Genomic DNA, 13,637 nt, shown 5'->3' with positions numbered 1-13,637 from the left:
AGCAGGCTCCATGCAGGGAGCCCGATGTGGAACTCCATCTCGGGTCTCCAGGATCACGCCCTGGACCAAAGGCGGCGCTAAACCACTGAGCCACTCGGGCTACCTGACATACATATTTCTTATAATAGATCACAATATCACAATTCTTCTCACCCTCTCTATGGTGTGGTCACAGTCTGGCAGCATTTCTCAGCTACAGGTCACAGGTCCTCTGAGGCAGTGCTCCTCATACTGCTCTTAATCCTTCCCTCTTCTTCCTCTCCGTTCCCTCTCTCTCTCTGTCTCTCTCATTGGGTCTATGATTGCTCCCTTCCCAGCCACCTTAGGCTTTAGGGTTATAAAAGCATCACTCTACTAACTTCAATAACTTCCCTACACCCTTCCCACACATTTGCAAATAATTCCTCCAATAGCTTAATCATGTCTGCTGTTTACTCTGGGGACCCTGACTAATGAGGAGTTTCTGATTCTTCACTGTCAAAAAAAGAGTCCATCCATCCAGCCTGCATCCCAGACCAGGCAAGATAATCAACTGAGAGTCTCAGTCAGGACCAGTGATAAAGGGAGAAAGTACACTGAGCACTTCAAAGAGAAGGAAAATAGGAGAAGGAATTGGTAACACCAAAGTCAGGAGGCTGAAAGAGCAAAAAGAGGATACTACGTAAGTCAGTTGTCAGTAACAGCAGAGGAGTAGTGTTTTTAGGAACTGGGTGTTCCAATGGTTAATGCTCAGTTCCCTAAAGGCAGCACCGTGGGACCGGTGCTAACATCCTTACATGCTGGCTCCAGGTTGGTGCTGAGTCTGGCTAAATGCTGTCCCCTAGGCAGAAGGACAGTAACAAGAATGCAAACAGGAAGGAGTTTTCCTCGCCCTTCAATCTCCTCTTACTCTCCCAAATTTGCCTCCCATGGGCAGAATCTCACACAAAGCCAGTTGGCATAAGTGTCTTAAGACCTGAGTCTGAAATTTCCCAGCCCAACATCAAAGATCAGAGTATGAAAGGTGGGGCTGAGGAGAAGATAACAGTAAATAACCAATATCTATGGGTAACATAGAAACTGAAGTTATTATTGTTATCCATAACTGAGAAAATTTAAACAGATATCCATACCTCAGAATGGACAACTTGTCCCAGTCCTTTCCCCAGAGCAGGTTTAATAAAATCAGCCCATGATTTCCAAGCTTACCAAGGTTTTAAATGTTCTATCTATACAGTGCTTCCCCCAAAACAGCAAAATGCCCCATAAATTCCAACCAAACCTCCCAGACTCCTTTTATAACTAGAGCAGCAGTACATAAATTCTTTCTCATAAGTGCCAGTGATGGTCTCAGAAAAGATGAGTGCCACCAAGTGTTCAATGTCTAGAGCATGGTGATGTGTTGGGGGAAGCACGGGGTAGATTAACCAATGTCAGCCAGAACAGGGTCGCCAGCTGGTATGCTCCTCCTCCAACTTCCCCAAATGCTGAAGGCTAGTACTTCCATCAACACACCATCCCCTATGTGTTAACAAGTAAAGCACTCAGTCCAGTACCCCAAAAGCTGGAGACCTTTAAATTTCTGCAGATATCAACTCCTGCATTAGAGCAATGGTTTTTGAACTATTTGTATCAATGTATGCTTTTCTGTTTTATTTTTGTGAATACACTCTGATATAGAACCCCAAATATAGATAAAACTGGTTTGCATCAACTGGAATGGGAGGCCCCAGAAACTGGCCTGATGTAGCTGTGGCTCCCACATATTCCCCTAGAGTTTCCTGGGTCTCTGAGAAGCTTATTTTGATGCCCTAGAACTACAGCACTCTTGGTAAAGTTTAGTAACCTCTGACATTCTTTAGCATAGCTATAAAAGCTTATATGCATAATTATTCTCAATATTCGAACTATCAAAGGCTTTCTTCTCAGCACATTTATATTATAATCCCATGTAGAAATTCTTCCAGTTTCTCCTTTAGACACACTCATCGTGTCACACACAAAACCCTAAAACCCCATTGAACAACACATGTTTTTATACTACAGTATTCCCAAAGATCTCCAGACTCAAGTAAAATGGCAAAAAAATAAAAAGTCGTATTTTGGGACTGTGTATGTGACACAGCCTCTTCAGGAGAGTGGCAGGGGCTGAGTTGCTCCTTCATTTTCTGCAGCCAACAGGGAACATGGAGAAGAGAATGATGCTGGATAGCATGTCAGTGCACTTGGACTATATATAGTGCCAGTATTCTGCTTGAGGTAGTCCTTGTATTTCTTCTGGAACGTGCTGCTGTACAAAACCCTTGACGGGATCAGGCTCAGGAAGATCCGCTTAAATAGACAAAAATATGAGTGTTTGTGGAAGAATGAAGAGCAAGCAAGTTAGAACAAAACATCTCAGTGTATATTCATCATCTAAAAATATTTTTCTGGGGCAGCCTGGGTGGCTCAGAGGTTTGGCGCTGCCTTCGGCCCAGGGTGTGATCCTGGAGACCCGGGATTGAGTCCCACATCAGGCTCCCTGCATGGAGCCTGCTTCTCCCTCTACCTCTGTCTCTGACTCTCTCTCTCTCTTTCTCTCCCTGTCTCTCATGAATAAATAAATAAAATCTTTAAAATATATATTTTTTTCTGACTGCTGAACTTAGGTCTCAAAATCCCTTAAGCACATGCTAAATTAAAAACTTTCTCAACAAACAAGGTTTTCTCAGAAACCAAACAGTCACCTATAGAATCAGAACAGAGCGAATTCTAAATTAAGAGAACTCTGCCTCCAGTAACACTCTCCTCCCCTTTCTCCTTCTCTCAGCAAGCACTCTTCTTCCTGGTGCTCAAACTCCCAGTGTCTTCAGGTTCTTTTTACCAAGGTTCTACTACAGTGAATTTCCAGAAAACAGTTGGAAATGCTTTTATCACCTGGCACAATAACAAAGTATAAATCATAACATGGAGTATTTGCTTGGAAAAGCTGAGGTGGGGGGAGCTTTGAGGAGGACTTCAAGTCAAGGCATGAATGCTTAGTTGGATTCACATCACGCAGTAGACACAGGCATTGGAAGGCTTCTTGCCCTCAAATCATACCCATGTCCTGTAAGACAGGTCCAGGCCTCCAGAAGCAATTATTTTGTCCATAGTGTAATCCTGGGCACCCAACATTCCTCAACCTACCTACTCCCCACCAAACAGCAGAATTTCAACCAGAGGAAAATGTGGGCTTTTCAGGGAGTGTTCCTATTCTTTAGACAGCTGAGATTCTCAGATCATTGCATTCATTGAGATATTTCAAAGCAGGGAACCAAAGATGGCTTCTGTGGAAACAAAATAGAACCTTTCTTCCTCTAGCCAAGTCAATGAGTGAATGCAATTTTTTTCCTCAAGGACTTCATTTTTCTGCTCTTTAGAGCTTTTTAATAAGCAAAATCAAGCGCTTTCATTAGCTTTGCCTTAAACTAAATGTTTTGGCTTAGTGAAGTCAGCCATAAAGAAAATAAATTAAAATTCCAGGTCCCTAGAAAATGTTCTAAAAGGTCCCTTCTTTCATCCCCATTGTTGTTTACCTCCTCCCAATCTATAAGGAGGGTGTGGAAGACACCAGGAGAAGCATGGCATTGGACAAAGGTGAGCTTAAACCTGAGCTTCACCGTTACTCATCAAGTGGCCTTGGGTAGCTGATGTAGCTCTGAATTTTTATTTCCTCAACTGTAAACAGGAGCCAAATGACCTATCTTACAAAATTATTAGAAGGACTAAGTAAAGTAACCTCAGGTATCTACATTAGAGGCTCCATTCCAGCCCCAGTTCCTGTCCCAGAACTCCTTGGGAGTGAAGAGCATGCTGTCTTTTTGCCTTGCCCTTTTGTAATAAATACAAGGGTTGCTTGCTTACCAGTCAATTCTTTTTTTCTTAATATTTTTTTAATATTTTATTTATTTATTCATGAGAGACAGAGACAGAGAGAGAGAGAGAGAGACGCAGAGACACAGGCGGAGAGAGAATCAGGCTCCATGCAGGGCGCCTGATGCAGTATTCGATCCTGGGACTCTAGAATCACGCCCTGGGCCAAAGGGAGGCGCTAAACCACTGAGCCACCCAGGGATCCCCCTTACCAGTCAATTCTACTTGATTGCTCATACCTTTAGATTCAATAATCTTTTCTAAATTCCAGCAAACTCCAAATTGGCATTAATAATTTGTGTGTTCTCCTTGTTTTTTCTTTTGCTTCAACAAGCATAAAGACTCTTTTGCCTAGTCTGTTCTCAGCATCTATTTGCCAGAAGAGATTTGATTTGTTGCATAAGAAATCAAAAGAGAAAAGCTAAAATTGTTTTCAACTTTTGACCTCTAGAATTGCATTATGTAGCAAGATGATAACCTTGTAAGCCAGGCTACAGTCTCAAGAAACATTTTCTAAATACTGATGGATTCCATCAACATCCCAGAGGGTGTGTGTCCTTCTCTGTGTGGGCCTAGGCTGGGTAGAAGACAGGGGGGTGGGGGGCTGGGGTTTCAGGTGAAAAATATGAACATGTAATCAATAAATAAGAATGGCACTGAGGCCAAAGGAAGAGATATTGGCCCCATCCTTCGAGAGTACAACCACAGAACATTATCTCAGCATGGCAAGAGAGGTGCTGACATTCCAGTGTGAGTCAAGTCCATGCTGATGCTGATACAGAAGTGAGAGCCAAAGGGCCTTTATGAATCAAAGCTCCAGAAGGACCTTAGACCTGTGGCTGCTTGAGAGAAGTAGCAGAGATTCAGGGCCCTGCAGTCATCAGTAGCTGGGAGTTCACTGGCCAAGCCAAATGGATAAAAAAGGTCATCACTCCCCATAGCCACAATCAGCAAGGTGCACAACCACCAGCTGGATGTGGACATTGACACACATACTTAAGGACCAGCAGGAGGTCATGAAGATTCTTCTCCCTGATACCATCTTAGTGAGAAAGGCAGGAAAAAGGGATGCTCCCAGAAAGATTGAACACATTAAGTAATAGACAAAAACACATTTCCTCAATATCCAGTTTAGAATACCAGGTCAAACTAAATTTAAACTCATTGGATATTCCATTAATTTATTTTCCTGCCGTGCAGCAAGTGGTAATCTGGAGAAAGACCAGATCAGCATAGGCAAAATCAAAATCTTATATTCTTTCTGCACGTCCACTTTATAGTATGTTAAATTGGTAATGCTGTACATTGTTGAGGTTCTACAGTAAAAGTAGCAAGGAATCCTTTAAGACAATACAGATCTTGTAGTGTCCAGAAGTCCCAGGGAGTAACTGAATTCTTTGGGAAGATTTAGCATATTCACCCACAAATCCTTCTGAGAGAGAAAGAGAAGGGGGAGGAACATAATTCCCATGGCAGAAAAACACATGAGGCAGAGGACAAATTGACATATGTAGGGAAAGTAATGATCTGTCTAAGATTTTTTGACACTGTGTGTGTTTGTTTTCAGTATCAGTGTGCAAAAGTCAAGTCTACCTTTGTTTCACATTTGTGATTGCTTCTAAAAGCAGCATACCATATGCCACTGAATTTTATTTCCATATTTGATGGAGTTCATGTTGTGCTAAAGCCAGCTTGTACTTGCTCACAAGAGCCAGCTATGCACATTCCTAAACTCAGAGGCAGTGACAACACAATGGGAGCAGTCATGGGGGCAGTATTTAAAGCATGGAAATCAGCAAACCCTACAAATCAAAGTGTTTGGGGTTTTTTTCCCCCTGGAGAGCCAGATACTAAAAGATTTCTTAACACAGGGAGCCAGAGAAGACAGCAGCAATCAACTCCCATCCCTACCCAGGGAAGGTCCCTGTGTCTTGGTCTGCCCTTCCCAAGAGCTCAGGAAGCCACCTTACTTTCTGAGGAAAGAGGTGAGGCAGCCAAGGGTGATATTTGACAACTTGGGGGTTATGTATGGGCTGAGCACCCAGGCCTCCAGCTTTTCCCCTTTGCTACACAATGGCTCTTTCACTGGCTACATTACTGTGTATCCTTGCCACGAGAGGACGTGATGGCAAGGAAGAGCTCTGCTAGGACAACCTGCACACCCGCCTCCTGTGCTTCAGGAAAGAAGTTACCAGTTACCAAGATTTCATGCGCGAAGCAGCCACAGGTTTCATCTCCAATCGTGACATAATTCAGTGATTCTTTTACAAACTCATCAGCAGTCTTGGTTATCATGTTGGTGTTTAGGTACTTTGTCATTGGGGTTGAGATAGCGTATGGGGTCAACACCTACAATGGGGAATAAAGGCCATCACACAGGAGCCATCTGCCCACCCCTGAGAAATTCACACCTACTGTAACCACCCCTTGGTTTTCCATCTCTGTTCTTCCTACAGAAAGCCTCAGGATCTCAGCTGACAATGGAGCACTGAAAAGTGTAGAACTGGCATAGGGCTGTGAATCAGAAAACCTGGTTTCTGGCTTACCTTTATCACTAAGTCAAGCTGAGCCCTTGACCACACACGTCAGGTGGCTCAAATGTACACAGAGGGACTGGGGGCATGAGTTAAGCCTTTGAACATGGTTGCCAGACCAACTGTAAAAATGCAAGATGGCTAAATTTGAAATCCAGACAAACAAGGAAAAAAATTTCAGTATAGTATGTCCCAAGGATTGCATCAGATATATTTATACTAAAAAAAAAAAGTTATTATCTGAAATTCAAATTGAACTGGATGTCTTGCATTTTATCTGACAACTTTAACTGAGAAGTTTACTTCTAACACATTACATAGAGCCAAAGTTGGAGCAATTTAAAGCTCTTTGGATTCCCACTTTCATACTTCAGTTAGGAGCCAGGAGTGGCACGTACCTCACAATCTTTCCTGTTGTGGTAAGAAAAATAACAATCACCCAATATGCCCTGCAAATCCAACACCATCAGTAGAGACAGCAATAATTTTCAAGATTTAACTGTGAGTGTACCTTTTCCACTTCTAATAGTCTGTCATAAAACTTCTCCCAAACAATAATAAAAATGTCTGCAAATTGTTTATTCCAGGTTCCAGAAAGCACTTAAATCTAACTGTGTTTCTGAACCAAGCACAGGTATGTCACAGACACCTCACGACATCACTACACAGCCTACAGATGCTGTGACAATGCAGCTCTGTGTCCAGTTAGGTAAGGGCATCTTCATGATGGCTCTGCCATCATAGGTGAAAGGGGAAGCCAGGACCTCTTCCCAAATGCTCAAGAACCGCAGTGTGGGGATCTGTGTGGCCCATCCCAGCTGAGCAGCTCCCAAAGTACACTACCACCCCCCCCCCCACCGCCTCTTCCCAACGTGGATGGATTGCTCAGTTTTCTTTTGTTTCTTCTCCACAATTCCTCCAGCTAACCCCATCTCCTATACCTGGGTCAAAGAGTAAAGGGTGGTGAGACAAGACCCCCATCTCTGTCCTGGTGCTCACTCACCCTCATTACCTCCTCCCGGGCACGGAGGAGAGCTGCGGGGCACAGTTGCCCCGGATGGGCATAGGATCTCATGTGCTGTCATCCAGAGCCTCCCTCCTGGCCTGGCACATACAGTCTGTCCCAGACTCCATGGGGAGCCACACCTCCTAGTCCCAAGGGCCCAGAGCTGTTGACCTCACCTGGATAATGATCCCTTTCCTTTTGTATTCTGCTTGCAGTGCCTTGGAAAACGTGCACACAAAAGCCTGGAGCAAGAAGGAGAAAACACAGACGGGAGAGGTAGCTTTGTCATCATTCCTCGATTCCAGAGCCCTGCAGGGAGCCTACCCGCCCCACCATTAAGACACAGCAGCTGGTCTGATGGGAGCCAGGCCTTGACTTCTCGGCCTGAGAGGAGCCCCACCAATGAGCAGAAACACCCATGTCGGGATAAATACCAGCCAGGCGCCCCCGCATGGAGACAACCCTGCCCCAGGAGCCCTGCCTGTCTTCTCACCCAGGACATCCCCACCTCTGAGGGTTTGTTTTTATGACGAGGGCCTGGGGACACCTGGCTGGGCCTCAGGACAAAGAAAGCTACCATGTGTCTTGCCCACAGCAAGAAAGCAGTGCTGAGGGTTGGGGCGAGGAGGTGAGCGGACCCGGGGCCCCAGGGCCGCACTAGTCCGGGTGCTGGCCAGGGGCTCCACCAGCCCCGGCAGTGCTCTGGTCTAACGGGGCTGCTGAGCCCTGCACACAGAGGCCCCGGGCATCTGCCCTTGGGGCAAATCTGCCCCCCAGCTTGCCAGACGAGCCATCATCCAGGTGAAGATGCCAACTGGGATAAACCAGGGGAAGGCAGAGAAGGAAATTTGGGCTACATGCTGGCGCTCACCTTGGAAGCTGAATACATGGAGTACAGAGGCCAGGGAAAGAGGGCCACCCCGGAAGAAATGTTCAAGATAAGCCCTTTCTGCCTAAAAAACAAAGAAGTGAAGTTCTGAATGTGTTGCTGCCTGATCCCACACATCCTGTGGAGAAAGCAAAGGGGCTCCTGGGACCACTGGAGTCCTTCCTCGCTAAGCTCCGATGTGCACCACGACTTCTGCTCCCCAGAACTGCCAGTGGTGCTTCCCTACGGCCTGGATTATGACACTGGTGATGCCACCCAGCGCTCTGCGGACACCATGGACTTGGGACTGGAAACGAGCTCTGCCACAGCGAAGATCCCCCCCACAGAATGCCAGGGACCCACTCAGCTCAGACAAGAATCAAGTGAGAAGGGACCCTTCTTTCTCAAGTGGGACCACATGAGCTCAAGATCCCTTTTAACTCCTAGAGGTGACCCACACCAGGACAGATGGCAGGTGAAGAATCCTGTCTGGGGTGGCATTTGACAGTCCATCATCTGCTCACCCAGGAACCCACACCTGAGTCTCCAGGGTTCTTACTTAATCCTTTTCAAATTTGGTAACTTTAATTCTTCCCAAATAGGTGAGTTCAATCTGGAAAAACCAAGAAACCCCAAATTACACTATAAGGCCAAGCCCCTTCTTCCTCTAGGAAAGATCAAACTGTCAACCATTTGCACTTAATGAATACCACATGAGAAAAGCCAGTTCCCAAAGGCATGTTGTAATAGAGTAATAAAACCATGGACTAAATAGAGATACCAATAGGTGGCAATTTTTACCACAGAATTTGAGTAATAACAGGAGCTGGCCTTCATCTCAGGCCAACCTCTGAAGTTTTTTTATGTTCAACATGAGTTAATATTTTTAATACAATGTGTGCTGAAATAGCTATTCTCTTCCTCCCGTAGATGCTACACTTGACCTTCAAATATGCTTATCTGTTTGCCAAGCTGGCCTGGTCCAGAATGTTACATTTTCTCCTGCAATCTCCATGTCCTTCATGACAGTTTTACCATTGCTTAAAGCTGCAGCTGGATGAAGCCTACCCCCCCACCACCTGCACTCTGTCCCAAGTGCCCAGATCAGCTAACTGCCCAGCCAGGGAGGCCATGCAGCTCCATGCTTTTTTCAAAAAAAAAAAAAGACCTTACCTTGATTCCATGTGTTTCAGAATTAGCTGTGTCATCTATAAGAGAAGGGATAGAGTTAGGCCCTCTGACAAAGGAGCTGAGTATCCAGTGGGTGGGGGCTTGGGGAAACAGGTGCTGGAGGAAGCCAGGAAAAGAGCTTAATCTCTCAGGTGGCCTTGAAAATCTGCTGATACTTGTAGGAGGTAATTCTGGCCACACTAGAGTCTGACTACAACCCACAAAAGGTAACCTAGATAAACAGCACACTGTTAGAGGCCTCTGGTTTCTTCCCCATAAAGTTAAAGTCTTCTTGGAAAATAAGGGCTGTGAAAACTCATGGAAATTGGCTTCCAGCCATGGGATCAACATTGAGGTTCCCCAGATTCTCATCATTCTGGGAGATAGGCCTGAGTAGGTTGGCCATCATAAACCTCACCATGAGTCACAAGTGAGGGGACGTCAGGAAACCTAACCAGTGTCCATGAGCATCTCACAAACAAGGCACGAGCTAAAGAAGGATATCTCTTCAATCCAACAGCAGCCATGTAAGCAGTTTGCTGTTGGCCTGCAAAATAGCTCCATAGACAGACCAGGTCTGTCTGTCCATCGGAAGTACGCAGTGTTGATAAGTCCCTCCCATGTGCCAACTTGCTGGCCCCAGAAGAGTTCTTCCCTGCTGGTTCTGGAGCTTAAATAGCCCAGTAAAAAGCTTTTCACTCCATAATTGCAAGACACCCCTTTTAAGAATTAAGGAAGAGGCAAACCCACAGACTGAAATGTTCTCAAATGTACAATTGAGTGGCATTGGGCCTTCCCTCCAGAGCAGGTTTGAGAAGAAAGGATCCAAACAGATGGGGAGACACAGAAAAATAAAGAAGACTGAATATTTTGCCTATTTTTCCATATTGTCTGGGGGCTCTGCAGGAGCTTCTCAGTAGGCTCAGTCCCCGCCATCGTCCCTACATCATAAGGCAGGCTCTGGAGCCCAACCCCAGGGCCCTCTAGATAATATTTCCACGCTCTGGAGCAGCAGCAGGGGCAGAGTGTCAATAGACTACGTCCTGAAATACTGGGTTTTGAAGGAGGCAGGAGAAGCATGAGGACTAGATCCTGCTGTCACCTTGCCCTTGGCTCTGCCCACCTCCTGAAGGGCATGACAGGGGCACTGTTGGAGCACACCAGCATTACCTCAATGCCTCCCCACAAGTGCACTGGTCTCACTGAATGAATGATCCCAACAAAGAGACAACGTTGGACTTTGTGAATCTCTCGTCTGTCTCAAAGCTCCCAAAATTCAGTCTCTTACCCCACCTTACCTTTGCACACAAACTCATTCCCATGTTCCTGCTCTTGACTATTTCGAGATGGCTCCTTCGGGGTAACTAAGTGATGCTATTCATGCTTCCAACCAGCATGGCCATCTGAGGCACAGTGTACTTACACAGCTAATCTTCAATGGGTTTTCTTTGCTATTTAAGGAAATTAGTGTCTACCAATATATATATATAAAAAATTTTTTTAACAAATCAAAGCAATTCTCGGCTACAGGAGTCAGAAGGTTGTCAAATACATTTGGGAAATTTTGTGACCAAATGGACCAAGCCTGAAAGATCAATGTGTAAAATAACATGAAAGATTTTAGTGGTAGGGCAGGAGACAACAGTTGGACACATAAAACTTACAATTACATCAGCTGGGGCTGTAAAAACCTACTGATTGCTCAGCATAAAAAGAATGTATGTACCAATAAAAACAAAGCAGGAAACTATAAAATAGCAGTATGCTTACAGAGGAATGATCAATGGTAAAAATAGTTTTTGTCAGCTCAACTCACCCACCTGAAAATAATTTTACATTGGTTTGTTCAGCACTCATCTCTCTCCTGTTAACAGCAACCTGCTTTCCTTTGGGAACCCAGGCCTCCTCTGCCAGGCCACACTATGTACAGACGAGACCTGCTGCTCCCCAACCGGGCTCCCAGTGCTGGGAAACCAGGGATCATACCTAACTCACTACTGCAAACCAGAGCGGTCACAGGGCTACCAGGCACAGTTGTGAATGCTGCATACTGAGCAAGGTGTCCAGCTGTGGGGGTGACTATCAGTTGAAAGCTCAGGGTTCGCTCACAGGCGGTGAGAAGAGCTCTCCCCATTCAGAGGAAAGGGAAACATTGTGTTCACACAAAAGCATCATCTATCCACTTGTAAGCAGTACCTTTTCCCAAATTGTCCACCCAGGGGGGTGCCTTTTTCTTATGCTCTCAAAGGCACAATATAGGACAGCTTTGTGGTAGTCGTGCCTATAAATGCCGATGTGGCTGATGCAAATCAAAGAACCTGATCAGCACCTGACACATCTCTCAATCCAACACTCTTTTTTGTTTTGTTTTAAAGATTTTATTTATTTATTCATGAGAGGCCCAGAGAGAGAGAGAGAGGCAGAGCACAGGGAGAGGGAGAAGCAGGCTCCAGGCAGGAAGCCCGATGTGGGACTCAATCCCCGGTCCCCAGGATCACACCCCAGGCTGCAGGCGGCGCTAAACCGCTGCACCACCGGGGCTGCCCCCCCCCCCCCCCCCGCCAACACTCTTTGAACAGCAGATGAAGAATCTGAGTTCAAGGGAGTGGAAGGAACAGCTACACTGCCCAACTAACTAGTAGTTGAGATGAGCTCAGAATGCATACGAACTTACGAACTTGAATTTCACTTCAATAAATATTTATTGAACATCAGAAGTCCAGAAAATCCAAGCCTGGCCTTCTGTCATTTTTCCAAACTGACTGAACTTTCCACTGTTAACAAGGACTAAAACTAGAGGAAACTAAACCATTATTTTTTTTTTCAAGTTGCCCTGAAATCCTGAATAAGTTTCAGTGTCATCAGGCCTAACATGTTCCAATGTGTGACAAAACTGGATGCAAAAATAACATTCAGATCCTCTGGAGAATAAGTTTGTCACTGTTTTCTTGATGAAAACAGAATAAGACAATTAAAAGACCACTACATGGCCTCTCAGTCAAGTGCAGTTCAATTTCAAAGACTTCTGCAGGAAAGAAAGCAATTCTCCTGAGTTGCTAGATTCCAACAGCTATATTTTAATGCATTTAGAACATATATTGACTACATACCTTCACTACCGAGGTGATGTTACAATGGATGACACTCTGTAACAAAAAATCACAACTGCCAATTAGCTGGAGGATGTAAGAAATTCTCTTAGTCAGTGCTAAAGAACCATAAAGTGGGCAAAAGTGCATGTCTGAGCAGTGCTCCTCCCTTGCACCACCTGGAAATTAGGTTCCTAAGTGATGCCCACCAAGCATGCACTGGAACCGATGAACATCTGACATCCACTATGATTCTCTGAGAATCTGATCTTGAACAGAAGTTAATTAAGAATTTACTTCAAAATTTAGGGATTTTCCTTCAGAACACAATATATCAAAGGGAGATGTTTACTTTCCATCTGGAAGAAGGGCGGTTAGCCTATGTGGGCCTAGAAGACAATAGCGGAGAGAACAGAAAGGCAAGTGATAATATAAGGTAGAGGTCCTGTGTTACAAGTGCCAGATAAAGAAACTACTAGAATCACCCAAGATGGACAGAGAGAAAAGGAGGGACCAATAGAAGCAGGCACAAATGCAGACATAAATAAAGAAAAGCTAGAATGGAGCCTGCTTAATCAAGAGACACAGACTTGTGCCAGAAACAGGGAGTTAGATGGGGTGAGACAAGTGGCCAAGAGGGGAATTTTGCAAAGCTGTGCAGCGGGGTCCAAGCCGCCCAGCGTTGATCACCCTCACGATAGACTTGGGGGTTAGGTAGGACTCCAGGGGCCAGGACAGCCTGTCCAGGATGGGGATAACGCCATGATTTCCAAAGTCAGGGCCTGGGGAAGAGTCAGCAAACAGTGCTTTTGAGGACATGCCCTGCAGTGGCAGCCACGGCCCTGCAACACCCCCAAATGCAGACGTGCCTCACAGAAAGTTGAAAGAAATCTCATGACGTGGGAAGACAAAGAAAGCCAAAGAACTGGCCTTCTCTCACTTAGAACCACAGAAATCAATTTGTTAGCAGACACAAAGCCCTAAAAGATTAAAGCAGGATGCAGAACCCCAACAAAACGGGACAGCGGGCAGGTGCATTCTGAGGTGCAGAGAAGGAAGGTGTTGGTATTCCAGAGCTGGTCGTGAAGAGCGGTGCC

At 45.4% G+C, this 13,637-nt stretch overlaps 1 protein-coding gene across 1 annotated transcript in view; it reads right to left on the bottom strand.

The window, feature by feature from the left end:
• Nucleotides 1-2,109: 2,109 nt before the first annotated feature.
• Nucleotides 2,110-13,637, bottom strand: part of HSD17B3 (hydroxysteroid 17-beta dehydrogenase 3) — a 34,285-nt gene continuing 22,757 nt past the window's right edge. Inside the window, exons 6-11 of the mRNA XM_055310152.1 lie at nucleotides 12,562-12,597; nucleotides 9,455-9,489; nucleotides 8,285-8,366; nucleotides 7,590-7,655; nucleotides 6,073-6,222; nucleotides 2,110-2,310 (exon numbers count right to left, since the gene is read on the bottom strand). Of these exons, the coding sequence (XP_055166127.1) occupies nucleotides 2,110-2,310; nucleotides 6,073-6,222; nucleotides 7,590-7,655; nucleotides 8,285-8,366; nucleotides 9,455-9,489; nucleotides 12,562-12,597 (570 nt within the window). The remainder of the gene's footprint in view (nucleotides 2,311-6,072; nucleotides 6,223-7,589; nucleotides 7,656-8,284; nucleotides 8,367-9,454; nucleotides 9,490-12,561; nucleotides 12,598-13,637) is intronic.

The sequence above is a fragment of the Nyctereutes procyonoides genome, unplaced genomic scaffold, assembly GCF_905146905.1.
Source record: "Nyctereutes procyonoides isolate TBG_1078 unplaced genomic scaffold, NYPRO_anot_genome, whole genome shotgun sequence".
NCBI lineage: Eukaryota > Metazoa > Chordata > Mammalia > Carnivora > Canidae > Nyctereutes > Nyctereutes procyonoides.
This window is presented reverse-complemented; position numbering and strand designations above follow the sequence as displayed.